At 46.8% G+C, this 27,021-nt stretch overlaps 1 protein-coding gene across 2 annotated transcripts in view; it reads left to right on the top strand.

Moving 5' to 3' along the window:
* Positions 1 to 405: 405 nt before the first annotated feature.
* Positions 406 to 27,021, top strand: part of LRIG1 (leucine rich repeats and immunoglobulin like domains 1) — a 115,202-nt gene continuing 88,586 nt past the window's right edge. For both annotated transcript variants that reach the window (XM_052640370.1, XM_052640361.1), the window contains exon 1: positions 406 to 1,226. In XM_052640370.1, the coding sequence (XP_052496330.1) occupies positions 1,009 to 1,226 (218 nt within the window). In that variant the 5' untranslated portion in view covers positions 406 to 1,008. The remainder of the gene's footprint in view (positions 1,227 to 27,021) is intronic.

Genomic DNA, 27,021 nt, shown 5'->3' with positions numbered 1-27,021 from the left:
CCGTACACCCAGAGGGCATACCTTTATTCCACCTCTCCCCATTGTGCATCCCCCTCCTCCATCAGTCAGTAAGTCCCCTTTAAGAGCCAGAGGCCGACTCTCCCTTTCTCCTCCCAGTCCCCCGCCCTTCACACCTTGGGTGGGAAAAGAGACTGGAGTGGGGTGGCCGGAGAGGCGGGAGGGGCGGGATCATGGTGAACGCTCCAATGGGCGCCCAAACTGGCCCGCCGTGGACCCCGGCAGCCAATGAACAGCAGCCGGGGGCGGGGCGGGGCGCTGTTGCAAAGCATCCAACGTGGGCCGGCAGGAGGCCGCGGGCGGCTGAGCCCAGGGGGTGTGTGAGGGCGAGCGGCCGGGGGCGGGGCTTCGGGACTGGCCCGGGCTGGGCCGCTGGGAAGCGAGCGGCGAGAGGCTGATTGTTCGGCCGCGAGGTCTGCGGGGTTCTAGCTAAGCGGAGCGGCGTGCGGAGCCCGGGACCGCGCGGGCGCGCTCTGCCTGAGGCGCTGGGACAGCTAGGCGCACCGGGCCCTTGGAGCACTGCGGGGGTGGCCGCGTCGTCCAGCCCGGAGTCTGCAGCTGGACGCTTGGAGCCGCGAGGAATATGCCTACGGGCGCAGAGCTTCTGCTGTGAACCCGAGCTCCTTGCTCGCAGCGGCGGCGGCACTTGGTGTGCGCGGGGACTCCGAAGCCCGGCCAGGAGCGTGGCGGGGGAACGAGGAGCGTCAGTCAAGCACCTTTTGCTGGGCTCCGTGGGGTTCTCAGCGAGCACGGACGGGTCGGCCCGGATGGGCGCGGGGTTCGCGGCCCCCTCCGGGCTCTGCAGAGTAGCCCAGGCACCGGGGGCCCCCTGAGCGCCAGAGTCGCTACCGCAAAGAGAACTTATGCTGGCAGCCATGCCCCGGCACTGAGCCTAGTGCGGAGCGGAGCTCCTGCAGGCCCGCCCGTGCCGGCGGTCGCCCCGGACTTCGCAGCCCCAGCACTGGGAGTTCGCTGCGCGCTCCAGACAAGATGGCGCGGCCGGTCCGCGGAGCGCTCGGGGCCCCGCGCCGCTCGCCTTGTCTTCTCCTCTGGCTGCTGCTGCTGCTTCAGCTGGAGCCCGCATCGGCCACAGCCGGCCCGCGGGCGCCCTGCGCCGCCGCCTGCACTTGCGCTGGGGACTCTTTGGACTGCGGCGGGCGCGGGTTGGAGGCGCTGCCAGGGGACCTGCCCGCCTGGACGCGGAGTCTGTAAGTGCCGCCCTTTACGCCCTCCTCGCGCCCCGGGGGGCTGTCACTTGCGAACGGGACAGCTAGGGTGCTTCTCCGAAAAGGGGCTACACATTGAGTTGCGTGTGTGTCAGCTTTGAATGAGCTGCAAAACTGTTAGTGTGGGATTGTAGTGGTGACATGGTCCTTGGGGATCTGGAGGAGACTGCGTGCGAAGAAGTCTGGATGGGAAAAGTGTGAGCCTCGTGAGTGTGTGGAGGTGCACGAGCGTGAGTCTTTGGGGTCTTAAGGCGGGAAGTGTACCTCGTGGGGGGAAGGATGAGATCGAACGTGGGTCTTTGGGGTCTTAAGGTGAGCGAATGTGGGTCTTGAGGTTCTGGAGAAGAAAAAGTGTCGTAGGGGTCTGGAGGTGAGTGAGCGTGGCCCGTGAGGGCCATTTGGGAGTTGCTGAGTGGGTGGGAGGGTGGCGGTAAGAGGGTGAGTGAAAAGTCAGGAGGTAAGTGTGCATGTGTGGGTGGAGAGCGGGAAACATCTGGAGGGGAGAGTGTGAGGAAGTCTGTCTAGGGGTCCGCGAGTGTTTCTTTTTCCCCTCTCCTATAATCCACCTCTCTTGTCTGAGCTGCTCGGCCTTTCAGTGGGTAATGAATGAAGGTGACATTTGGCTCCAGTCTTCCATTTACATCATTTATTAGTGAGAGTGTGCGTAGCCGCCTCCTCACCCACCAGTCTGGTGGCCTGACTTGGCTCTGGCCCCCCGCAGAAAAGTCTGGAGGACTCCCCGAGTTGAGTTAGGGGACTCTCAGTTCCTGAAGATCTATGACTGCTGGAAGTTGGTCCTTTCCCCCCTGGTTGGCATCTTAGGGCACTGTGTTCCAGATCCTTCCTGTCTGCTCCCTAGGGAACTCCTAGGGCTTGCCGATCCAGTGCATCTTGGGGCCCACCCTGTAGCATTTCTCCTCTATAAATGGTGCAAATGAGTCTTGGAGTAATGCTACTTCGGGAGAGGGCACGAGACTCGGGTGCCAGACTCTGATTTCAGCAGAGTGTGTTAACCCGCAAGAGGCTCATCTCTGTGCCGTCAGGATTTTGGGACTTGGTGGGCCACTTCTCAGGAAAACACAAATATGGAGTTGTGTAAACATGGCAGAATGTCATAACCTTTTAAAGTTTCTAACAAATCTGCTTCATGAGTCAAAATCCTGTCCAGCTATCAGTAATTAGCATCTCTGCGGAACTGTTAGTACCTTCCAGAAGAGGCCTAGGTTGAATACTCTGCTTTTTAGTTGAATAATTGGACATATTCCTAGAACATACAAGAGTCACAGTAGTAACCTCAGGCGTGACATTCACTCTTCAAAAAGAGAAACAAAACTGGTGACACCAGTTTTAACCAACACCTGTGGCTTGATGTAAGAACATGTGGTCTGAGACTCAGGCTGCCATAAGGGGAGAGAAGTTAATTCCTTTCCAATGTGAAGATCCTGTGTCTCTGAGAGTTAACAGAGCCCTTAACGTTCCACACTGCTTAGCGACCCATCCTGCGCCGGTGTGAAACTCGACCCTTATGCACAGGATTTCTCTTCAGCATTCTGCTGCTGCTTTGGAATTCCCTGACTTGGGAAAACCAGTGGTCAGGTGGTGGGATTTTAACACAGGTGGTGGCCATGTAAATTAATGGGAAGTAGACCCCAGAATTGCCATTTGGTAGTATTGTATATAGCTGGGGCAGTCTGGGGGTATTGTGGGTTTTTTACATACTCTAAAGTAGTTTAGTTTATTTTATTTTTTTCAAGTCATGGAATCAGAGTAGCTGCTTAAGTGTTCACCTGTTGGAATAGTGACTCCCAGTGTCAGTGTCGGTTGCGTCATGGGCAAGGCACTAATTTCAGAAGTGGGGGGTTTCTGGAGAGGACAGGGTGTCCTCTTGTTTTCACTTTCCTATGGCCACAAGATCCTCTTTGCCTTGCCGTTTAATTTTTGGAGCAAAACTACTGGTTTTGTTTGGGGGGCTTTTGTCGCCTAAAGAGTGATATTTCACAAGTCATAAATAACTTTAAAGTTGCAGTATTTTCTCTTTTCCCAACACATTTGATGATCAGTGAATACACAACTGGCTATTTTGAACTTCAGGAGACTTGATTATACTGATTATGGTGTTAACTGATTAGGTTTTAAGTGAGTAGTATGGCCTCTGGTTAGTATGTGGCAATACAGTATTCAGTACAGAAATGTGTGTCCTTTGAAAAAATGTTTGTGAAGTTTGTTTGTTTTTCTTCTGATTAAAGAACAATTAGGTAAATATTTCCCCCTCCGCCCCCAGACTTCACATTTCTCCATTTAAGTCCTTAGTCTAATTCTGAATTTTCCATCAGGATATTTATGTTTTATATTCCTGGCTATGATTCAGTAAGACTTGAGGGGAGAAAGTCTCTGTCTATATATATAATAAAATACGTTATACCGTCACCAACTTTACACCCTCTGAGTCCCCTGTGTCTAGAAAGTGCGTTGAGCTAGTTTATAACCCCATGAACTAGATTTACTACTGCAGCTAGTTTAATTTCAGGCTGTGGGTTTGAGATAGAAGGGGACCTGTGGCTTTACGGAGCTTTTTTTTTTTTTTTGCTTTTGTAAACAGTACATCTAATTTTGGAGTTGCTGTTAAGCCCCGCATAAGGAAAGTAAAAGTCCTTAGTGGATGTAAATGCAGTTGGAATAACAGAACTGGAATAGTGCTGGGAGAAGGAAAAATGTGTTCGTTCCTGGGGCCTGAGGATAACTTATTCAACACAATAACTTATAGTTGTAGTAGTCGAGCCATAACTGAGTCTGCCATCCCATTACGTAGGTGAGAACGGCCTAGTCCAACCAGCACACTCATAAATAGCTCCCAGCTCTGCCAAGCTTTCTTCAAACTTCCCAGAACCTTAGAAGACTCTGAACTTCTTAGAACTCAGATGTTTTCTTTCTTTGAAATTGCTTTGGGGGAGTGTGACTTCAGAAGCTGTTTAAGATGCATTAAACACAATTTACCTTCGACTTTTGTCTGTGGCATAAAGTTGAGCAGAGCTTTCCTTGTTCACAGGGTCTGGCAGCTCAATGATGAGCTAATGGGACTGTGATAGGAAGGCAGGCAGGCCCTGGAGGAGGAACCACTGATTCTCAGCTTGGAGGGAAGATGACTTGGCGTTCGAAAGCAAGGACGCTCCCTAAAGGTCACCGAGTGTGGTCATTCTAAGTCACATTAAGACAAATGTATTGATTGGTTCTTTGTGTTTTGTCTCCCTACCTGTTTGCAGTACCAAACCCAGGGGACTCAGTCGAACTTCTTTGTCAGTTTGGGCACCTAAGTGGTACTTAGGATTATATTAGAAAACAAAACGCAAGCCCCATGGTGGTTCCCATTGTTGTTGGGGAGCAAAGAGGGCCTTTGTCTTTCAAATTTTACAGCTGTGCTGGAAGGCCCAGGTGTGCAGGGTGTTGTGAATTAAGGGTTTGGAAAATAGTTTCCATCCTGTTTATGCAAATTAGATCTAAAGTGCATAGGACCAAATTGTTTCAGAACCAAAGCTAAGATTCACGTGTGTGTGTGTGTGTGTGTGTGTTAAGAGGTAGATAATGGTCTGGATTGCCCTGAGGTCTTCCTTTCTGCCCATTTTCCTATCACTTAAGAAGAATTCAGCAGACCATGAACATCCAATTCGTGGGGATGGACAGGTTTGTTCTGAAGAGGGAGCCCATCCAACACAGGGTAATGGCAGAGAGAAAATCTGAGAAGTGCAAGTGCTTTTAAAGTTTGGGGGAGCTTTAGCCTGAGCTCAGAGTCCCTTTCTTTTCAAGTGTCTGAAGCCTGGCTTCACCTCCTCTGCATGATGGAGCACCTATCTGATATGTCGTTGTTGTTTAGCCACGAAGTAGTGTTCAGCTCTGTAGCCCCCCAGGCTCCTCTGTTCATGAAATTTCCCCAGCAAGAATACTGGTGTGGGTTGCCATGTCTTTCTCCAGGGAATCTTTCCAGCTCGCACCCCCTGCTTGGCAGGCAGATTCTTTACCAATGAGCCACCTGGGAAGCCTTCATCCCTTATGACACTTTTTTTTTGAATAAGGGCAAATCAGGGAAATGAAATTGGGTGCCTTTTTTGACACAGGATTTTAAGTCCCTTTGATGCAAAATTATGGTCATAAAATCTAAGTTTTGAGGACTGAAATTAGGAAGTGCCCAGAGACCCCAAAGCCCAAGGTGTCTCTTGCCTATAGTGTATGTCAGGGCTGTTCCTGCCCCCTTTAACAAGGGACAGTTTCAAAAAGAAGCATGCTCATCTCTTTTCATATTTACATCAGGTCACCAGATTTCCCAACCTTTGGACTTTTGAATGTGTTGTGGGCAGTACTTCTTCATCTCCAGAAGGATGACAATTCTGTGCAGAGTAATCAGATCTGGGTCCCAGTGGATGTCCAGCTCCACGGGACTTCCAGCTCTGCCCCAGGGGCTGTAAGTCTCTCTCCCTTTCTATTAATGCCTAGGCCTGAATTCCCCACGCAGCCTTCCCTGAGCACATTGGGATGACCTCTGGTTGACCTTACTCTCCATCAGACACCATGCTTACAATGAAAGGGCCTCTCCCCCATTCTGCAGAGGTGTCTCCCTGGTGCAAAGCCTTTTCAGCATCTTCTCTTTCAGGGTGGACAGGAATGCAAGAGAGCCGCTAGGGTTTTGTGCGACTTAACAATACTCCCGGCCTAGCTCTCTGCACCTGCTGCAGCCCCAGAGGTCTGTTATCTGGGGAAGGAGGTGGTTTAAAATAGCCACTGGTTATTTCAAAAGTGACATCCACCAGAGAGGGAAATCTGCTGAAGGGAGTCATTGAACTGAAAGTTGCTATAAGCAGTCAAGGATGTTGATTGTACCAGTATCTCTGGTTTAAAACTTAGAGGGATTCCTCTGACTTAGCCCATAGGTTTAAAGACCAAGTTTCATGAGCAAGCCTGATTTTCAATGACTGGTGAATGAGCTTGGTGACATTTACTCATTGGGGACCTTTCCCCTCCTCAGCAACTGCAATTTGAAACCCTGGGGGTCTTTTAGAGTAGAACTCTGGGGTCTGTTAATATTCAGAGCTGTTTACAATGGATGCAGTTTCAAAGGCTGGAGGCATTGTCTTGAGACAGGAGGAGGAGGGGTAGGAGGAAGATTCCCAGGCAGAGGAGGGGAAATACATCTAAAAATCCCCAGTGTTTCCTGGCCGATGGGAAATGGAGGAACCGTTAGTGGTGGTGTTTAACGACTTACGCATGTCATTGAGCCTGTGGCCCATTCCGTCTACGTGCTGGCTTCCGTTCATAGTGTGTGTCAGTACTGTGGTTGTCTTCTGCGTTTGTTTCATGTTAAAGCGTGGGAATCTGTCACAAACTCAGATCTGTTCGTATTTCCCCAGAGAAATAGGACTTCGGAGACCAGAGGTAAAAATTCGCACAATAGTTAACCCTCTTGGAGTTATTTTTTCTATATAACTGTGGGGTTTAAAATGGCAGTCCAGACTTACCTATTAATTGGCCAACTATATGAGTAGACTGAGAAATTTTCTGTTGAAGAACTTGATACAGGACCATTGTTGCCATGAAGCAAAATGAGTAGTTAAATAAGGATTATAGAAAAAATGTAACTTGTGGTTCGTCTATGGTCTGATTGAAAGTTGCTAATTTGTATCCTGGTTTTTAGGGTTTTGAGGGGTATGCTTATGAATTTTTCTTAGTCAAAGGCTTTATGCTTTATACATTTTTCTACTAATATGTTTTATATAATTTAGTACTTTACGTGTGGTTTCAATATACTTTATGCATAATCTTCTAAAACACAAGCTGTAAACCCAGTCTACTTATAAAAGTCACTCTGTTTTTTAAAAAGCTGCTTCCCTGTTCCCCCGGATTTCGTGCTTTTGGTGTCCTGCCTTCAGCTCTTCTCTTTGTCCTGTAGCTGGGCATGTGATGCCCAATTGTTCCTCAGGTCTTGGTTGGGTTAGTGATGGAGGAAAGAGCGGATGAGGGCATAGCTTCCTTTATTCTTCTCTGGTAATGATTTGGATGCCTCCTCCCTGCTGATGGCACCCAGTACTCACCATTCACTCCACAGTAGTGATGATGAGAGTGGAAATTATTTCTAGGGTCCATTCCTGGCTCCACCACCCTACAGCCATGTGTGTGATTTGTGGTGAAACTCTTCCCTTTGTTTCTAAAAGAAGGAATCATAATATTCTACCTTAAGCTGCTGTGAAGACAAAGTTAGGCGATACGTGTATTCAGCCTAATCCAGTGTGGGTCAGTCACCTTGCTGATGATTCAGAGCATCGGAGGCTAAGACCGCCGCCCCCACCCCACCCCCCGCCTTTAACAGGTTTTGTATCCTCTTGTGGTGTGGCGGGTCTCTCCAAGTCCTGGTGACAGAGGCTTCCTGGGAAGAGTGCTTTCCTGACATGAAGATCTCACTTGTTGGGAGCAGGTGGCAGGGCTCAGACCCCAAGTGGCCTTCTGCCATAAAGTTTCTAGTGATATGGATACAGTGAAGCTTTGTGTGCCCTAGGGAAGCTCAGACAAATTCAAGGGGGGACTCTGTGAACAGTTGCAAAAAATTATACAAATTATGCAATTAGCAAAAAATGATTGAGGTAGTTTATAAATGTATTCCAGTTGTGCAAATACATCTGTCTATTGAGCATTACCCTCCTGGGAGGTGGGGTATGGGAAGGAGGCTGAGAAGTGAGAGGCCCTTAAACTAATAATTTTATCCTATTATTTCTCAGGGTTTCATTGAAACTGATCCCTACTGAGAAGCTCGGTCAATTGCTTGGAAACATGCAGGTGCACTCTTCCAAACAGGGTTAGGTTACAAACTCTGGGGCTGGCTGAATCCTCTGCTGTGCCCACTTCTCTTTGGAAATGTTTGAGGGAGGAGGTAGTGTGAAGGGAGATGATTGTGGGGTGTTTTGCACAGGGCTGGAGATGTCTGACATTGTTTGTGTGTTTGGTTTGTCTGCCATCGTGCAGTAACTTTGTAGGGGACATGGGCATTGAGCACAGGGTCACCCGTGGAATCTGGCAAGGATGCCACCTGAAAAGCCGTTTGCTTTTCTTGCCCCTGCACCTGTACCTGCCTCCCTTCCCCCATGAATGACCGTGATTCACAGCCTTGCCCACATGAACGGCTACGATTGTTTGCGTCTTTATTACTATTTAATCTAGCATAACCAGTAAAGCCCATTGTGTGAACAACCAATCCGTTCATCTCCATAAGTCCTAATACATCTTGATTTCTTTATGAACCAGGATGCAGGTTCCAATCACTGCTCATTCAGTTTATTTTGGCAAAAGGTGGCCTTCAGAGAGTTTAAAGAAAGCATGACCTGTCTTCTTTTGAAGCACTTTGCATTGATTATTCTTTAAACTTTTATGGTGCCCAAGTCTCTAATCTTTTTTGATCTGTAGGTACTTTTTTTTTTCTTGAGGTCTCTTATTATTGGGAAGAAAATGAATCAGAGGAGTGAGGTTCTGTCCTGCAATATAATTACCTAAATGTTGAGAAACAAGATAGTGGAGAGTTAAGTTTTTTTTTTTTTTTTAGCTGATTAAAAACAAATCATACAACTTCATCTTCTAAGACTGTATTATACAGTATTTAGGAGGGGTCCCCCCACCCCCACCTCCGCTTCCTATCCTTTGCTCCTACCACCCGTTTATAATTTGCTGTTCCAGTAATTTCACACTTATCTTGGTCAGGGCGTACACTGCACTGATAAAATTCTTCCTCACTGGATTACCTACTTGATGATGGCCTGTTAGATATACAGTGAGAAGAATCAAGCACTTTAGAACTAAGGAATGGATAATCTCACTTTATTTCCAAATTTTGTAGTCACGGTGCTGTTCGTTGGTACCCCCAGCTTTAGCACTTCAAGCTGGGTGAAAAGGCATTGACACCCGCCTCCCCCTGCCACTGGTAACCACTAGTTTGTTCTCTATACATGTGAGTCTGCTTCTTTTTCTTTATGTTCATGACCTTAAGTGATAGCATATAGTGCTTGTCTTTTCGTCTGACTTGTTTCACTTAGCCTCATGCCCTCCAGGTCCATCTGTGTTGCTTCAGATGGCAAATTTCATTCTTTGTGACTGGATAGTTTTCCATCTTACATGTCTGTTTGGATGTCACAGAACATCTTCTTTATCTGGTCATCTGTTGATTAGCACTTAAGTTCTATGTATTGGCAGTTGTAAACAATGCTAGTATGAACACTGAGGTGCTTATATCGTTTTTAATTAGTCTTTTTGCTTGTTTTTTGGACTTATACCCAGGAGTGGGATTGCTGGGTCATATGGTAGGTCTAGTTTTAGTTGTCAGAGAAGGCAATGGCACCCCGCTCCAGTACTCTTGCCTGGAGAGTCCCATGGACGGAGGAGCCTGGTGGGCTGCAGTCCCTGGGGTCACTGGGCACGACTGAGCGACTTCCCTTTCACTTTTCACTTTCATGCATTGGAGAAGGACAACCCACTCCAGTGTTCTTACCTGGAGAATCCCAGGGACGGGGGAGCCTGGTGGGCTGCCGTCTATGGGGTCGCGCAGAGTTGGACACGACCGAAGTGACTTAGCAGCAGCAGCAATTTTAGTTGTGCTTTTTTTTTAGTTGTGCATTTTTGAATAATTTATGTATTTATGACTGTGCTGGGTCTCGTTGCTACGCAGGCTTCACTCCAGTTGTGATGAGTGGGGTCTGGTTGGAGTGTGAGGGCTTCTCACTGTGCTGGCTTCTCGTTGTGGAACAGGACCGCTCTTGGGGTTTAGCAGTCGCAAGAGCCGCGGCTCCTGAACCTCGAGCACAGGCTCAGTAGTCGTGGCGGATGGCCTTCGTCACGCCACAGCATGCGGGGTCTTCACAGCTCAGGGACTGAACTCGTGGCTCCTGCATTGGCAGATGGATTCTTTACCACTGAGCCGCCAGGGAAGCCCAATTTTTATATTTTTGAGAACCCTCCATACTGTTTTCATATTGACTACCAATTTACATTCCCACCAACAGCGCACCAGGGTTCCCTTTTCTCCACACCCTCCCCAGCATTTGTTATTTGTGTTATTTTTTATAATGGCCTCTTTTGTTTAATCTGTGCCTTAATAGACTTGTCCCCATGGTTTTGTTTTCTTTTTCTGGGGGGGGAAGCAAATCCAAGCATATCACTTCATCTGAAAATATAGATAGGTTAAAAAAAATTAAGATACATTTATTTTTGAGATATAATTTACATATATTATTTGCTATAGGATGGTTTAAAGAAGTGTTAACTGTAACAGCCTTTTGAGGGGGGAAAAATCATTTAAGTCTGTTTTTCCAAAGGGAGTTTTTGGTAAACTGAACCTTTAAAGAATGTTTATTGAGCACATAGCGTGTGCTCTCAGAATACAGTTTCGTCTCTCTCTGTCCTCTCTCTCCTCTCTCTCTCGGTACTTAGTTCCTTTGTCCCATTGTCCCTTTGCCTGAAATGTGGTAATTCTGAGGAACTCTCATCTCTCCCCATGTAGCTGTTCATTGGGAAGTTTCTTCTATGCTGTTAATTATTGATTAGAATTATTTTGTGAACGAGCATAATTCCAAATGGGTCATTTAAAAAGTGATATTTCAGGTACTATTGGTTAATAGAGGGGTAATTAACTATTGGTTGTAGTTAAAGTCGTGAGTCTGAATCAAGTTAACTATTGTTTACTTTGTAAGCATGACCCTCCAGCTGTGGCTACTTGAGCCTGCTTTAAATAGAGTGAGAGGCACCCTGGAAGAAAATCCCCCCAAAGCAAAGAACTATGTTCCTGGAACCCTCTGTGCTTGATTTAAACTTCACACGGATTTGAAAATGCTTTTCTTCAAGTAGCTGCAGAATGGTTTGGTTTGGTTTTGTCAAAGTGCATAGTTTAATTTCTCTGCAGCCTGTTACTTTGTTGGTTAGGAGAGACTTTTAGAATGGATTTCATGCTGGTTGCAGCTTAATTAGCAGTCCGAATGGGAGTTACATACCAATCCACTTGATCAAAGTCTGTGGAATGATTTCCATATTCTGTTTGTGAAAATCTAATTCTGTATGGATCCTGTGGTGTTCGATGGTTTTAAAAGCTGTCCTACATGTCGGGTTAAATTCATGCATGTATTAAGCTTAATAAAATTTATATGGTATTTGATTAGATACCATCTTACAGGGCACTCTGTGTTTAGGGAAGTGGAAGCACACACTGAAGGGGTTAATAAAGATCTACAGGGTGGGAGGGCACTTAAAACTGAGAAATTCTGACTGTGAGTCTAATTTCTACTTTATAAATTAGGAGAACGTTGTTGTTTCATCTGATTTCTGCTGTGCAGGACCTTGGTCCAGTACTATGCATCTTGCCTACATTTTAGTTTTCATTTTATTTTTAATTAAAAATTTTTTCCCTTGATTTCTTCCCTACACCTGGGCTGGTGTGAATTTCTGGCACACAAGCTCCCAGAGCTTGCAAAACTTCTAAACAGCCAGCAGAGCTTGTTGCTTCCAGGAAGTCGGTTGTTGATCCAGCAAAGTGATGGATGCAGAAACTCCAGCTCAAATGGAATGGATTTCCTTTCTCTTCGGAGGAGAGGAGACCCAGAAAGCGAACTGAAATGTTTTGTAACTCTTAAAGTCTGCCCCATCCCAAATTCCTCTGAATGTTTTCTCAGATTTGGTGTCTGTGTGGGACTCTTGGCCACAGTGGTTTGGCTTCATCGATGGTTGTGTTTTGTCCAAGAGAAAAATCTCCTATGGAGATTTTTGGATCCTTTCACAAGTTCATTTGAAACAGAACTGTGAATTGATTAAATTATATTGAATTTCAGACTGTCCTAAAATAAAGACTGGCTGACCTCAAATATTATTTGGGGAGTGGGGGAGGGGAGGGGGCAGTGTAGGGAACTACATTGTATGTGAAATCTCAAAACTCGCTGCATCTTTCTGAGCAGAAAGGAGCTAACATTGTCATTAAGCATCTTAAAGGGGTTCTGGACCAAAGAGGGGTAAAAACTATTGACCTAAAAGGGAAAAAACTAATAGTTGTCTTAAAGCTGTGAAGGCAGGAGTGTGGACGGTTGAGAAAGTGGCTGGACATGTGGAAAGTTTGGGGTTTTATCCCAGTTCTGCCCCTGCTTGGCAGTGTGACCTTGATCTGATCAGTTCATTTCCTTTCTGTAAAGCGATGTATGATTTCTAAGGCTGCTCATCTCCAAGTATAGGAGTCTATCTGAATTGAAACAAAGAAGTAATAAACTTACACTTAGTGAATGGTAAGAATCAGTCAATTTACTCTGTGTCTAGGATACTTAACTTCAGTCACGTTGCATGTTTGGTGCTTCTGAGTGGTATCCTTGTTTGGATGCCCCCAGGGAAGTAAAGGGAAACAGGGTGGGCATGTGGGACTCTCACGAGGGCACCTCCTGTGGTCCTTTAGCAGTTTCTGAAGGGGGGGCATGTACTCCACCGTATTTCTTCATTTGATCATTGCCTCTTTTTCCCACTAACCCAAAGAAAACCACAGAAGCTGGTACAGACCTACATTAGATCTTTGATTTAGCGTTTTAAGATCTCGTCACAAAAGGCAAATAAATTAAGGTCCTGTGTTTTCCAAGAGTCACTTGTCTCCTCTGCCTTTCTTAGGGCCGCTGCAGGCAGCATCGCTCTCAAGCCGGCCGTCGGTGAATGACTAGACGAGCACCTGTAGCAGATCCGCGAGTAATCACTCGAGGAAGGGCAGCAGCACCCCACCTCGTCTGTCCTCTCTGAGCTGGCTTGCCATTGACAACATGCAGGGAACACTGCGGGTATCAGAGGAGCTGTTAACCCTTTTACCAAGGAGCTCTTTTGAGGGTGCCTTTCAAGGTGGAAACTCAACAGCATGTTATGTCCATACTATCAGATCAAGGTCATACTATGCCCAAAACATACTACGTCCATACTAAGTCCAGGGGCCTGATTTTTGCAATTTTGAGGTCTCTCTCTTTCTGGTCAAGCAATTTACTCATCTGCATTGGGTCTTCATTGGTTCTCACTTGGTCAAACACTGGTTTTGAAAATCGTGATCTTTGTCATAATGAAACTCCTAAAAAGACTTCATTTGTTACGCCAAGTCTGGGAGCTTTTCTCCTCTGTGTCCTGAATATCCACCTTTCTTTCATGTGGAGTTCATTTGTGCCTTCAGTGGAAAGTCTTCGAATTTTTTTTCCCTTCCACTCATTCTTTATCATACACAATTTCATAAGGTGGAACCTTTCGTTTTTTTTTTTTTCTTTCTTTCTTTTTTTTTTCCTGTAGAGCTAATTCTGGGAATCTGGAGCCCTGTTTGAGCTACAGCTAAAATGCAGTGAAGTTGGAGGCACAATTACTGGTTTGGAATTTCTTGAGAGGAGGGTTGACAAGAGTTAGGGACTACTTTAGGACTAAAGGAAATAGTCCAAAGAACTAGGCTTTCTTTCTTTCTTTTATTTTTAAATATCCTCCCTTTCAGGCCTAAATGTGGCCTTTGCCCATGTGCGTCCTGAGATAGTCCCAATAGTCCGCTCGCCCTTCCATGAGCTTTTGTCAACATTAGACACACTCTGTGTTATTCACTTGACCTTGTTCTGGTGGATTTATTGTTTATATGTTGTCCTTCCCCAGAGGAATCTTGGAGTCTCTCTGCTTAGGTAAGTTTTCACACATCCTTGTCTCTTTTCTCTCCACTTAAGGCAGTAGGGATTGTTCAGTTTCACATGCCCAGGAATCGCTGGGTCAGTATTTGTTTATAGCTCTACAGCTCTCGTTCTTGAGGCTTGGTGCACTTTTTTCTGGGCTGAAAGGATCCCATGTGTTCATTGTGTCTGAAAAGGGTTCTGAAGTTCACCCTCCAAGTGAGATTACTCCTAATTGACCTTTGTGGAGGACTTCACAGAAGTGTATTTGGAGTTCAGGTTTACAGAGTAAAAGGCTACTTTCTTTGTGCTGAAGATCTGCTTTCCCATGGAGAGCCCAGCTGATGGGTAAAGGGATGAGTTCAGGAGCCTTCTTCAGTCGTGGCACTTCCAACAGTGTGGGCCTTCAGGGAGAAGTCATAGCTTGTGGTTTGTCTGATTTTTTGTGGCGAAGAGCCCTTTTGGAGGGACTGTTAGAACTAAAACAGAAATTATGGACGGGCTTCCCTTCCTTTCCCCTTTATCCTTATTTTCTGCTCTCTGCTTGAGAACCACTTCAAAGAATCAGATGTGTTGATGCCAGACGCCATGCAGTTATTGTTAAAAGAATTTGGAAATATAATTGAAAACAAACTTTGTCGAGCAGAGCAGATCTAGGCGAGTTCTTAACTTTGGGGGAGAAGGGAATTCCAAGTTTTTGCTCTATTTGGAGCTGATGTCTCCGAACACTTGTTCTGCGAGATGAATCATCTGTGAATTCTACATCTGGGAGTTATATATTGGGAAATGGCATTCTTTTTCAATGTAGAAGAAACACAAAGGCTTAAAGTTACAGTGTAGTTGGAAAATTCTAGTCAGAGTTTAAAAAAATAAAATGAGCATTGAGGTGAAATTGGCAGAGTAATTGGACATGAGATTGTGATTCCCGAAATAGACATGTCCATAAATGGAAAGCAATATGACCGCCACACTTATTTATTGGGCCCCCTCCCTTTGTTTTGAGACAGAAGACGTTTAAAAAATTTTTTGTAAACATCAACTAATCAGAATCATTAGTTATGGGAAATGTGACATTAGAGTCCAAATTTATTTTAGCATTTGTCTTGAACTTTTCAAGTAAGTTAAGGCCACAAAACCCAGGAAAAGGCCAGAACAGTACACCATTGTAGGGTCTGCTGGGGAAAAGAATGCTGTGTCCCTGTCCTCTGCAAAGCGCCCTTCGCGTTACCTGTGTGATGAGGGGTATTGGTGGTGGTGATGAAGCCAGCCATGCTTTTAGGTAGCACAGTGCTAACAGTGGCAGCACGCGTGCCTACTTTCGTGGGTGACCTTGGGCAATCTACTTAGCTTCTGAATGACTCCCTTTCTTCTTCATGTTAAATGAGGATAATCATAGAGCCCACCTCACTGAAGTTATGGTGAGGGAGGACAAAATTGTAGTCATTTATAACTGTTAGAAGAGAGGCCCCAACACATAGCAGTAATCGTTTGCGTTTTTGCTTGAGGACACGTGAACACAAACTCATTTAGCTGTCACCTTACCTCTGTGGAGCATCTTACATCTTTGCTATGCACAAGGCCCAGGGTGGTGGAGTAACCTGCCCAGAAACTAGCCCTTTGCCAGAATTAGAACCCAAACGTGACTACATAACTGTATTTAGAAAGACTTCAGTAAGATTGGTGTCATCTGCTTTCGTGTGTTTGTCTGGCATCCCCTTCAAGTCTGTGAATCCCTGGAGCCCCGTGATCGGTCCTTCGCCTCCTTGGTGGCCTGAAGCACCTAACACGGTTCTAGGTGTATGGCTGGTGCTCCATAAGTGGCGTCTGGAACGTGACCTGGAAGGGCACGTGTCTTCGTCGGCAGGCTGGTGTGTCAGCATCCGTTTCTGGTGTGCCCCTCTGGTGCAGGGGGTGGCAGCCTGCGCATATGTCTCGCCATCTGTTGTTTATTGTTTCTGCGAGGTTGTGGTTTGTGTTCCTGTTCCATGTTTCTTTGGTTTCTGGAGCAACTGCGAATATTATATGCCCGGGGATCAAAAAAAGTAAACTATTTATAAACAGTAAAGTATCCTTGGGTTTGGAAAGTGTTTTTCTCAAATGCGTGTGTATTTGGTGGCTTTGTTATAATCCCACTGATGTATTGGCAGACAATTTGCAGATTGAGGCACATTTAAAAGATGGGCAAGTCACAGGCCCGCCTTGTGTAACTGGCTTACAAAGAGCCTTGGTGATAAAGCCCTGGTGTTAATGCTGACCTGAGTGGTGTATTTTTAACTCAAGAACGTATAAACAGTTAGGCCAGCCGATGGAGTGTGTACTCCGCCTGTGATCCTTGGCGTGCCTTGGGTGTGCAGCCCTGTGAGCTGTGCCGGGAGACTGCTATGGCCATCAGTGAGCCACTGCCCGCTTCCCCACTGCCTTCATTTTATAAAAAGATTATATCGGCGAGATGGAAAGAAGGTGGAGTTCATCAGTTATTTGGTGGATCAGTTTTATGCTCAGTTTTCTTCTATACTTTCTTTGTGTTATGCTGACTTTACAGAAAATAAAGAACTTTTTACTCTCCTCTCTTACACCCACCACCCCCCACCTCAAGCCGTGGGGGTCTTGGCAGAGTTACACGTTAGAACATGGGATTCCCACTGCCTAACGCTCTGGGCATCCACCTGCCTCTCCAGCTTCATCTTTCTTTCCCACCTGGTTCCGTGCATCCCGGCCACCAGGTGGGATTTTTTACAGGCTCTTTTAATACTCCATGTGTCACATGTCCCTTACACCTGTCCCTCTGCCTGAGAGAGGCGTTCTTCTCTCTCTGTCTTTCAGACTCCTGCTCATTTCCCTTAAGTGTCTTCTCTTGGAGACCTTTGCTGACCTTCCCTCTGGGTTAAAGAGTCCTGCCTCGGGGACCCTGCAGTACTTCACACAGAAGCCCTGCATCCTGATTGGAAGTTCTGCATCCTCACTCCCCCATTAAACTGTCAGCTCCCTGGAGCAGGGACTGGCCTTGGTTCTGATCCATGTGGTGCCCCAGAATCCCTTCCCAAGCCTCGCATACAGTAAACGCTCAGGACAGATCCTGGTATAGCTGGAGCTGTCAGTCCTCTTTCTGTGTCGTCCTGTAAGTCCTGCAGAAACACCTTTCCCAGACAATGGGGATCATTGAGTCCTCCCAGGGCCTCAGCTGTCTGTCGTTTCCATACCTTGTCTATTTGATAGTTTTCTCCACCCTCCACCAAATATTTGTGTTGAAGAACTTAAAAGAATGGAAGAAGGAAGAAAGAAGTGGCACCCAAATGGAGATAGGACAGATGGGTGCCCCCATGCCCCAAGAAGGTTTGGCTGCTTTTTGGTCCCTCCCTCTGTTGTGGGAGGGTGGCTGTGAAATCCTGTAACCAAATATTGTTTCCTTTTTTAGTTTAAGCACCACACAGGACCTGCCTCCCTTTGGGGTCTCTGGTCTCCGTCCTGTGTGTTGTGTTTGCGCTAGGAGCCCGTGGTGCCATTCCCCCCTGGCGCCGTGGTTTCTCCTCTGCTCTGGAGCCCAGCTTTGCAGAGTTGACACAGCAGGGGAGGGTTGCCTCTCACCTAGACCAGAGCTGTCTAGACACCCTTCCACTTGTGGTTTTTCTGCTCAGTTTATGCTGAGCCCTGGCCAGGCAGCTGGTTTGGGTTGCCTGGCTCTTCTTCATTTCGCTAAGACCTCTTCTTTGACAGAAGGGATGATCAGGCCAAGGTCATGTTTTGTTTTGTTTTTTCCTCCCTCTTGGTTGGCACATGGAAAGGCTGTTCTCCTTGACCAGATGAGTTGTAAGGACACTGAGGGCAGGTTACTATGTCCTCTGGTTCAGGCCAGAGTAGAGACTTAGTCTGTGGCTGGAGACATTTTGGGCAGATGGATTTCCAATTCTGGCCCTGTTGAGCACGCACCCCAGGCATGGGCAGTCCCCTGGACATGTTAATGAGAGGCAGTAGGGGAAGCTGTCTTCTCCCTGGTAAACTCTGCCTCAAATGTTTATTTTAGTGGTTTAGAGGCCTTGGGCTGTGATTCAGAGGAAAGGCCCTTTTGTACCTGGTAAGCCGAGGAAGGTGACTTCATGTGGAAGGAGTTTTGTGCCATTAACCTGATATCCCAGTTACATGCATTTATTTTATTTAATTTATCAATTATCCACACCATGAGACTTGTGGGATCTTAATTTAACCTCAACCAGAGATTGAACCTGCGCCCTTGGTAATGAAAGCTCGGTGTCCTAACCACTGGACCGCCAGGGAATTCCCCGTGCATTTTTTTAGTTACTTTTAATTCTCTGGTGACACATGGTAGGCATTGTATTGAATAAAGAGGAAACTGCACAAGAAAGAATAGTTAATCTTACTATCCAGTGGTAAATATTACCACCTTGGTATATAAGTTTATATACACCACCTTGGTGTATAAATTTCCAATAATGTCTGTGGTTGAATACTATTACAAGTTTCATATATATAATACATATATTTTTTAAAGAATCTTGGTTACTATTCAGTTGTAACTCTGCTTTTATAAAAAAATTTTTAATTGAGGAAAAGTTGACCTGTGACATTATATTAGTTTCAGGTGTATGTACAATAGAACATGTGCTTTAAGAGTCAGTATCATGAATATGTTCTCCAACTTTAAAGATTTAAATAACTATGACTTAAGTCATAATTAAAACTTCCCTGATATTGAATATTTAGATTGTTCTTTAACATCCTTATATGTTTATACATTTCTTATTTCCTTAAATCTAAATTGCTCTGGATATGCAAATTCCTAAGACTTGACAGGGCGGCTTCTAAGAGACTGTGGATTTATGATTTACATGTGAAACTGTGCCCATTTTCCCCTCACAAACTTGAGATTGCTTTCTTTCTCCAACCACACACCAGTTTAATACATGGAAATAGCACTGGATTACTTTAATCTGCATTTCTTCAGATGGTAAGGCCAAAGATCTTTGCCGGTGTTACCCATGGACTCTTCCTTTTTAAGTTTCCTCCTTTTTCTTAGGTTTAGTTAGCCAAAAAGCGTCTCTTAGCACCCTCAACTGTGATCTTTGGGCTCGAACACACATGCAGTATCCCTGATACTCAGAGATGGGGTGTTTCTGAGGGCCTGGAAAGCCTCCCTCCCCGGCCCTGCCAAGGTGTAATTGCCTAGAAAACTGCTTCTGTATGGGTGTGTCAATTTCCTAGTTCACTTTTGCCTCTGAACTAGGAAATGTTTGTGTGTTCTTCTTAAAGCGAAGTTGATTGTGCGTCCAGGAGGGGGATGTCGCTGTGTCTTTGCGGGTCCCCCGAAGTCACCCCAGCCTGCAGCCGTGCCTGCAGAGCCAGCCTGTCTGTGCCCAGCCCTCCCCGTCTGTGGCCGGCGTGCCTGGCACCTCCAGCTGCTAGAAATCAGAGCAGATTAGCGTGGTGGAGAGCCCTTCAAGAACAGCTTCCAGCAAATGGAAATTATTTTAAAACAAATTGATGTGGTTTTTCTGTCAAACCTACTTGGAGCATAAACAAGGTTGGACTCTAAGCCACTTCCCTTCCACAAACGAGCCCGTGTTTAAAGTGTGGCTTTCGACAAAGTAAACATGGTCTCGAAAGTGAGTTGTCCTGGTGTGTGTCTGATTTGAAAAGTAAAAGTAGTGCCCTCCCCAGCATCCCTGTAGACCACCTGATTGCCCTTGAGATGTCCCTTCTCACTCATCTGTCTTCCTGCCACAAATATCACAACTTCCTGGAAAGGTTTAAAAGGTAAGGAGTAATCTTGTGTTGAAAGGGGAAGAAACGCCAGGTTCATCTGTGCGGTAAGATCAACATTTTAATCTTACTCCTTTGCCAAGTAGGAATATCAAAAACATCTTGTGAAATACATACCTCTCATGTGAAGTGTGTAAGAGTGTGGACAGGTACCTACCCTCTGACCTGGGCATCTTTGAATTGTCTGTGGCTTATAACAGTTCTTCCGTCCCAGGGACAATGTCGACTTTATTAAATTGGCCACAGCTTCTCTAGAAGGCGAAACAATGCGTTTAATGTTCCTATTATATATTAATGAACAACCGGGCCAAGGGACATTTGCCAGAAAAGCTACAAAGTGAGAAAGTCACCAATATCAGAGTGAACTTTGCACTCTGAAAGTGTGAATGATGTCGGGTGAAAGAAGTTTATTGCATAAGGGGAGCAACTGGAATCTCTTTGATGTTGGTTAGCGTCCTGGCCCCATTAGACTTTTGGACTTCCCAGTTAACTGCATGTGTGCTGGCAAAGACTGTGCTGTGCCATGGTACCTGCAGTCTAGGGGGACACTTCTTGAACAGAAGGGACCAGCATCCCCGTTTGGAGGGAGTAGGGGCTGTTGGCTGTTTGTATCTGCTTTCGATCAGCTTCAGTGAATTTTTAACATAAAACTGAAATGTAGAGTCTCACCCCCGCCCAGCTTTTCCCCTGGAAGGACTTTTCCTGAAATAGTATGCTTTTTTTCCCCTAAAATCTGCCGGCACCAACCACAGAAAGGGGTCAGATTTTAATCAATTAGATCTTAATCTCACCAATTTATTTCCTCCCCATTGTGGTGACACTTCCTCCTGCCTCTGGCTTGTTCTTAATTTTTGAAAGACTCGCCGTTGGGAAAACCCTGCTTTCCACAGCCGTATTAAATAATTACTCAGAAGAAGAAAAAATGCTCTTTTGAAATTTTGAGAATTTGTTTTCTGCGGGAGGATACATTCCAACTGAGGTTTTTCACTTCTTACAGGTTTGTGGACTGAGCTGTGGTCCTGAGTGTAGTGCAGGTTAGGAAGCAAGGAGTTGATGGGGTGGGAAGGATTTTAAAGGTGGTATCATGCCTTGAGCATCTGAAATGTGGACATTTTGCCTGTTCCCCCACTGCATTTATCTCCTAGCACTTAGAGAAAAAAGTTTATTTCTGCATCTGTGTGGTACAGAAGTATTATAGCTAGGTGGCATTTTCAGTCTGTAATTTTGAAAGCCTGCTAAAGCAAAAGTGTTTGTGTTTTGTTTATAATAGATTGATTAAAATGAAATTTAACTATCTAGAAGCCATCCTTTCAAACTATATGATTCAGGGTTTTTTCGTTTATTCACACAGTTGTAAAGTCATCACTGCTAATTCCAGCACGTCCTCTTCACCCAGGGACAAAACTCTGCTCCCTTAGCAGCCCCTCCTCACTCTTCTCATCCGCTGGCAACATCTGCTGCCTGGCTCTCTGGATTTGCCTATTCTGGACATTTCAGATAAATGGAATCATATAAGACATGGTCTTTTGTGTCTGTATTCTTTCATTTGGCCTTGTGTTTTCAGGGTTCTTCCATGTTGTAGCATGTATTGGCAAATCTTTCCTTTTTATGGCTGAATAATATTCAATAGGGAGGTATGAAGTGCTCTGTGGAGACCGGAAGCTAGGGGGAGGGCTGACATGTTGAACTTGAGCGGCTTCGGGGTAGTAGGCTGACACAGCTAATTGTGTGGGTAGACCACATTGGGCTTATCCATTCATAAGTTGTTGGACTTTTGGGCTGATGCGATAATGCTGCTGTGAACATCGGTGTACAACGTTTATTGTATGAATGTATGTTTTCATTTCTCTTGGGTAGATACTTGGGATTGAAATTGCTGGGTCGTGTGATGTTTCTATGTTTAACTTTTTGAGAGTCTGCTAGGCTGTTTTACACAGAAACTGCACACCACCTTTTGCAATTTCATCAGCAGGGAATAAATGTTCCCATTTCTCCACAACCTCCGCAGTACTTGTTATCTCTGTCAGGTTAATCACAGCCATGCTAGTGGGTATGAAGCAGTATCTCCTTGTGGTTTTGATTTATATTTCCCTAGTGACTAGTGACTTCCCTGGTGGCTCAGACGGTAAAGCGTCTGTCTATAACGTGAGAGACCCGGGTTTGATCCCTGGGTTGGGAAGATTCCCTGGAGAAGGAAATGGCAACCCACTCCAGTACTCTTGCCTTGAAAATCCCATGGACAGAGGAGCTTGATGCAGGCTACTATCCATGGGGTCGCAAAGAGTCGGGCGCGACTGAGCGACTTCACTTCACTAATGACTAGTGATGCAGAGCAAGTTTTCATGTGCTGCTTGGCCACTTGTATATCTTCTTTGGAGGAATATTTATTCATTTTCTTTGCCGATTTTTCAGTTGGATCATTTGTCTTTTTGTTGAGTGGTAAACCGGGCAAGTTTCAAGAAAAGACAGGTCATAAAATCTTGGATGAATTGAATTCCCCAGGGACAGAAATGTCTCTGTCTCACCTTCCTTGAGTGAGCTTGATTTTATTTTCGAGTTTAAAGACTTTTAAGATCTTCAGGTAGAAATAAAACGGGCAGTATTTGCCTAGTGTATTTGCTGTACCTGTCTCCCTGTTTGTAATTCCAAGGGAGGGAGGAAATGCGGCAGAGCAGAACAATAGTTATTCCCACAGCGAATACAGAGTTCAGGCTCTCTGGGGGAGCTTAGCACACCGTGTCCACCGCTGGGACAATGGGAGAATTTGCCCTTCTGTCCCCAAAGGACATTTGCTGGGCACTTGTGTACAGCCAGGTCTGACCATTTTCTCTGCACTTCCTCTGCTCCAGGGCAAGGCTGCCTCTGCCGACAGAGCTTTGCAGCTATAAATTAGACAGAAATGCAGTCCTGAGGCTGTCCAAAGGCAGGCAGGGTAATTGCTCTGGACAGGTTTACAATAGGGAGGTGTGAAGTGCTCTGTGGAGACCGGAAGCTGGGGGGGAGGGCTGACATGTTGAACTTGGGCGGCTTCGGGGTGGTAGGCTGACACAGCTAATTGAAAACTGTGGCCCTGGTGGCTTTTAATGGGAAGGGGCGCCAAGGCTCTGCAGCGGTTTCCTTTAGAGCCAGAAGCCGGGGAGAGTGGCTAGTGGGCCACTTCAGGGGGTCAGGACTGCACCTGTGAGCACTGGGAGCACTGGGCCTGGACTGGGGGCCCGATCTCCTCTCACGTGCTTCTCATTTGCTACTGTCTAGTCCTCTTCTGGGTGTGCTGAGGGCCCCAGGTGGGGCAGTCTTGCTTGAAATAAGGGCGACAGGTAGATTTTGGAAAACCATTGCCAGTCCACCTCTGGCAATCCACCGATGCAGGTCAACTGGCCAGGGGGCTGATTATTATTGAAACAGTAATGGCATGGTGGCTGGCTGGCTGTCCCCCAGGGAGCCATGGAGTCCATTTAGCGTATCCCCAGACTTTGGAGTCTGAGTCTGTGGTGCCAGGGACTGAGAATCTGCACTGTAAGCAGTTCTTTGGGGAACTGGGGTTTTGAGTCTGAAGTGTGAGCCTCACTACCCTGGACACTGGGATCCCTTAGGTCCAGCTTCGTGTCCATGTGGCTCCAGGCACCTGCTCCTTGCCCCCCGCCCACCCTCCTCTGCAGTCGCTGCATACCAGGTGCATCCCGCACAGGACTGGTGTTCCTCTGCCGGCCGAGCCGTTTCTTCCCTACAGAGCCTTTGCCTATGCTCTCATCCCTGTGCCTTCTGCGCGTGACTCGTGTTATCCTTCTGGTCTCAGGTTAAACCACTGCTCAGAGGGGTCTGTCCAAACACCCAGGTGAGGGTGGCCACTGTCGTGCTCCAGGGAGGCCTTGGAACATGTCTCTGGTGACTCACTCAGCATCTGTCTCCCCTCCTGGTTGTACACTCCGTTAGGGGAGAGGCCACCTTGCTACCAGGGGGTCCTGGAGTCCAGCACCATTCCTGGTGCTCAGTACACTCGTGTGTGTTCACCGTTTCCAAACCAGGCATGAGTGAGCACTGCTCTTCCTGCTGCGCCACCTCGTCCCAGGCACTGTCTCCCCACACCCCTGCAACTCCTGGTGAAATGACCAGTGGCTGGCTGTGTCCCGGAGATCTGCCCTTTTGAGTTTACTATTACTTAGTATTCTGTCCCTTTTAAGGGCCAGCTGCCCCTCACCAAAGTCGTGGCTTTATTAAAAACTAAAACAAAATGTGGACCCAGCCTTGTTTATTTCCAGTGCCATGGTAGCAGCTTCTAGAAAACCCTTTCAGAGGCGGGATGTGAGAGGTGTGGAGACGGTGCAGGTGATAGACTCTTCCTTGAGCCTTGTGGCGGTTAATGTGTAACCTCTTTAACAAGGGTTGTGTGGACATTCATGTGGCCTTAGCGCTATCGCAGGTTCATAAACCCAGGCGGTAGGTCCCGTGTTTGTATGAAGTTCATGGCTTTACAGATAACACAGACCCCCAAGGTTTAATTTCCCTTGGTTGAAAAACAACTACCACCAACCATTGGTCAGCGTTGTGTCCTGCAGTGTTGGAGACACTCGGGAGCGGCTGGAGAAAACAGCCTTACAGTCCTCCTCCCCACTCTCAACACACATACGCACCGTTTTAGAGGAAACTGAAGTGAGAAAAGAGAAGTGGAAAGTGTCTAGGGGAGAGGGGATTGGGCCCTCCTTTTTGGGGGGTTGACCTCTTCTGTAGGCACCTCCTGCTCTTTTGCAATGGCATTTTGGGGACTTGACCGTCTGCCCAGATTAGAAACCAGAGAGCATGACTACAATAAAGTCTTATCAGCAAACTAGGACTTTTGCCATCCTGGATTTTCACCTTACTGGACTTGTCCAGCTTTTTCCTCTGTGTGCATGTGCGTGCTAAGTTGCCTTAGTCGTGCCCAACTCTTTAGGACTGTAACCCCCCAGGCTCCACTGTCCATGGGATTCTCTAGGCAAGAGTACTGGAGTGGGTTGCCATGCCCTCCTCCAGGGGATCTTCCAGGGTTTTGGATAACATGTAAGCCAGAGGCTGAGCAACCCGGATAGTGGGGTATCTGCCTTCATGCCTAACCTTTTGAAGTGCTACCTACCCCTAATGGCAACAGAAGCCATCAGTTAAATAAACCAGCTGTTAAGTAAGAGCAAGAACAGGAGTGTTTGCACAAACCACCTTTCAATTTTCTAATCCTTGATGAATGTCAGTTAGTTTGTGAATTATTAACCTCAGTGTGCGTGAGGAAATACTGTGCGCTTAAGTGTCCTGTATATTTTTATGTGAGAAAAAAATAAAACTGACCACACCTTCAGCTGCTACCACTTTGGGTTCAACGCTGGCCTGCTTCCACCCAGCAGGAATATTTAAAGCAGAGGTAGGAATGCTGGCCCCTCACAGACCACACGTGCCTTATAGCTCATCACTTGCTGTCACACTTTTTGCTCAGGAAGGAATGGAAGTGATTTGCAGTCCATTGGCAGATTGATGTTTGATAATCCTTATCGGGTTGCATGGAGCATCCAGATCTTAGTGGGGTCTTGGGGGACACCCAGCTAACTGGGAAGTATTGTGTGTATGGGCTCAGAAAAGTAGATCCAGTGAATCGTAGGAATCTGGCTTGAGAAATCTTTTCGCTGTCACTCCCCTGAGCTTTGCAGGAGGGCTTTCAGATAGGTTCTTTGACCCGTCACTGGAGAGAGCACCCTTTTCCTCCAGTGCCTCAGTTTCCTTGGCATGAAAGCCTGGAGTCGGCTGGCCGCACATGGCCACAACAACGCCTCTCCTTGAAGATGTCAGCACGGTGGATGGAGGGAGCGCAGCTCAGCGTCCTTTGTGGGAACGGCATCTCAGGACTCTGAGTGCTGAGGAAAGGCTTGGAGGCCTCCATTTATGAACTTCGTTTCCACGATGCACAGCTATTTTCAAGGGCCTTAAGGGCCTCCTAACTTTGATGTTTACCTGAAAGGGAGATTGTATATATGCCTTTTTCTTGGGAGAAAGGGAGACTAGGGGAGCAAGACTCCTCACAGGGTGAGAAGGAGGAGGTCCAGGAGAGTTGGAACTGAGCAAGAAGGGCTCCAGAAATAGCACATGGCTTCCTTTGAGCTGCACATATCTTGGGTATTGGTTGCTGGATTAATCCTGCAGTGTGAGTAAATCACACCTAGAAATGCCGGGTGTGGTTACTGCAAGGCCTAAGCTTTGTTCATTTCCAGAGTAGAGAACGCACATGCCTTGGGAAGGGAGAAAGCAGGCGCTCTGTTTCACTTCCCCGTCTCTTTATTGTCCTCGGGGGCAAGGCCATTTGATATCGGCAGTTCTGAAACACATTGAACGCTTTCTTCTCGAGCTGCTGGATTATGGCTGACACAGACCATGGGCCCCACCACCAGCCTCCTGTATGGCGGTGGAAGAACAGAAATTCAAGCTGTAAATGAATCTCTGTTGGGGAGTTTTGTAGTGGCAAAGTACGTGAATGAGTGAATTGAAAAGGTGCCCGGTTTATACCACGGTGAATGCCTAGGCCTTAGATAAATATTGACACCGGCAGTGCGGCAGGTCTACCGTTTGTCCTGTGCCCCTGGGAAGAAAAGATCTTTTCTTGAGGCACTTGTGACCTCCCAAACCACCCTGACGAGTTCGTGCAGGTGCTTTTCCCAGGAGCTCTCTGGGTCGGGGAGTGTGGGTGGTTTTTGCCTTGTGCTTGTGCAAGGGGGAGCCTCCCTGAATCCAGACCTGCCTCGGCTTACCGATCAGGGCCAAATTTGCTGCAGCTGAATGAAGCTGCCAGTGCAGTTTTGCAGAGTCACGCTCGTGTGGCCGCGTGGACCTGACCTGGGGTGGGATGGGGGCATCTTTTATTTGCTGTGACTGTCTTCTGTGGGGAGGAGGGAGTGAAGAGACAGGAAAGGCAGCCTGGAGAGTCTGAGTTGGAGCACAGGTTGGATCTCATCACTGGAGGCCTTATCGCCCCAACTCTGCCACACTCCCAGCTGTACTTTGTTTGATTTTGTATCTAAGTGCGTGGAACCCAACTGGCTTCTAACCGAAGAGGGTTTCAGATGCCAGCTTTGTTAGCATGAAGTCTGCAGGAGCAAGTCAGCCTCTTCCCTGAGAGTGACAGAGTTGGTCGACCAGGGCAAGCTGAGCAGAAACTGTGACTAGTTGGAATTTGATGACATCATCTTTAAAAAGGAGTGATGGTGGAGGCTGGGGGGTGGGCGGTGGCAGTGTTCAAGAGATAACAAGTGTTAGGCAAAGGAGTGCTGGCTGTCCTTAGGGCAGCTGCTTCCCTGTAGCCCATGTCATGGATGTCTGCTTCT

This window comes from Budorcas taxicolor, chromosome 1, assembly GCF_023091745.1.
Source record: "Budorcas taxicolor isolate Tak-1 chromosome 1, Takin1.1, whole genome shotgun sequence".
Classification (NCBI taxonomy): Eukaryota; Metazoa; Chordata; class Mammalia; order Artiodactyla; family Bovidae; genus Budorcas; species Budorcas taxicolor.
This window is presented reverse-complemented; position numbering and strand designations above follow the sequence as displayed.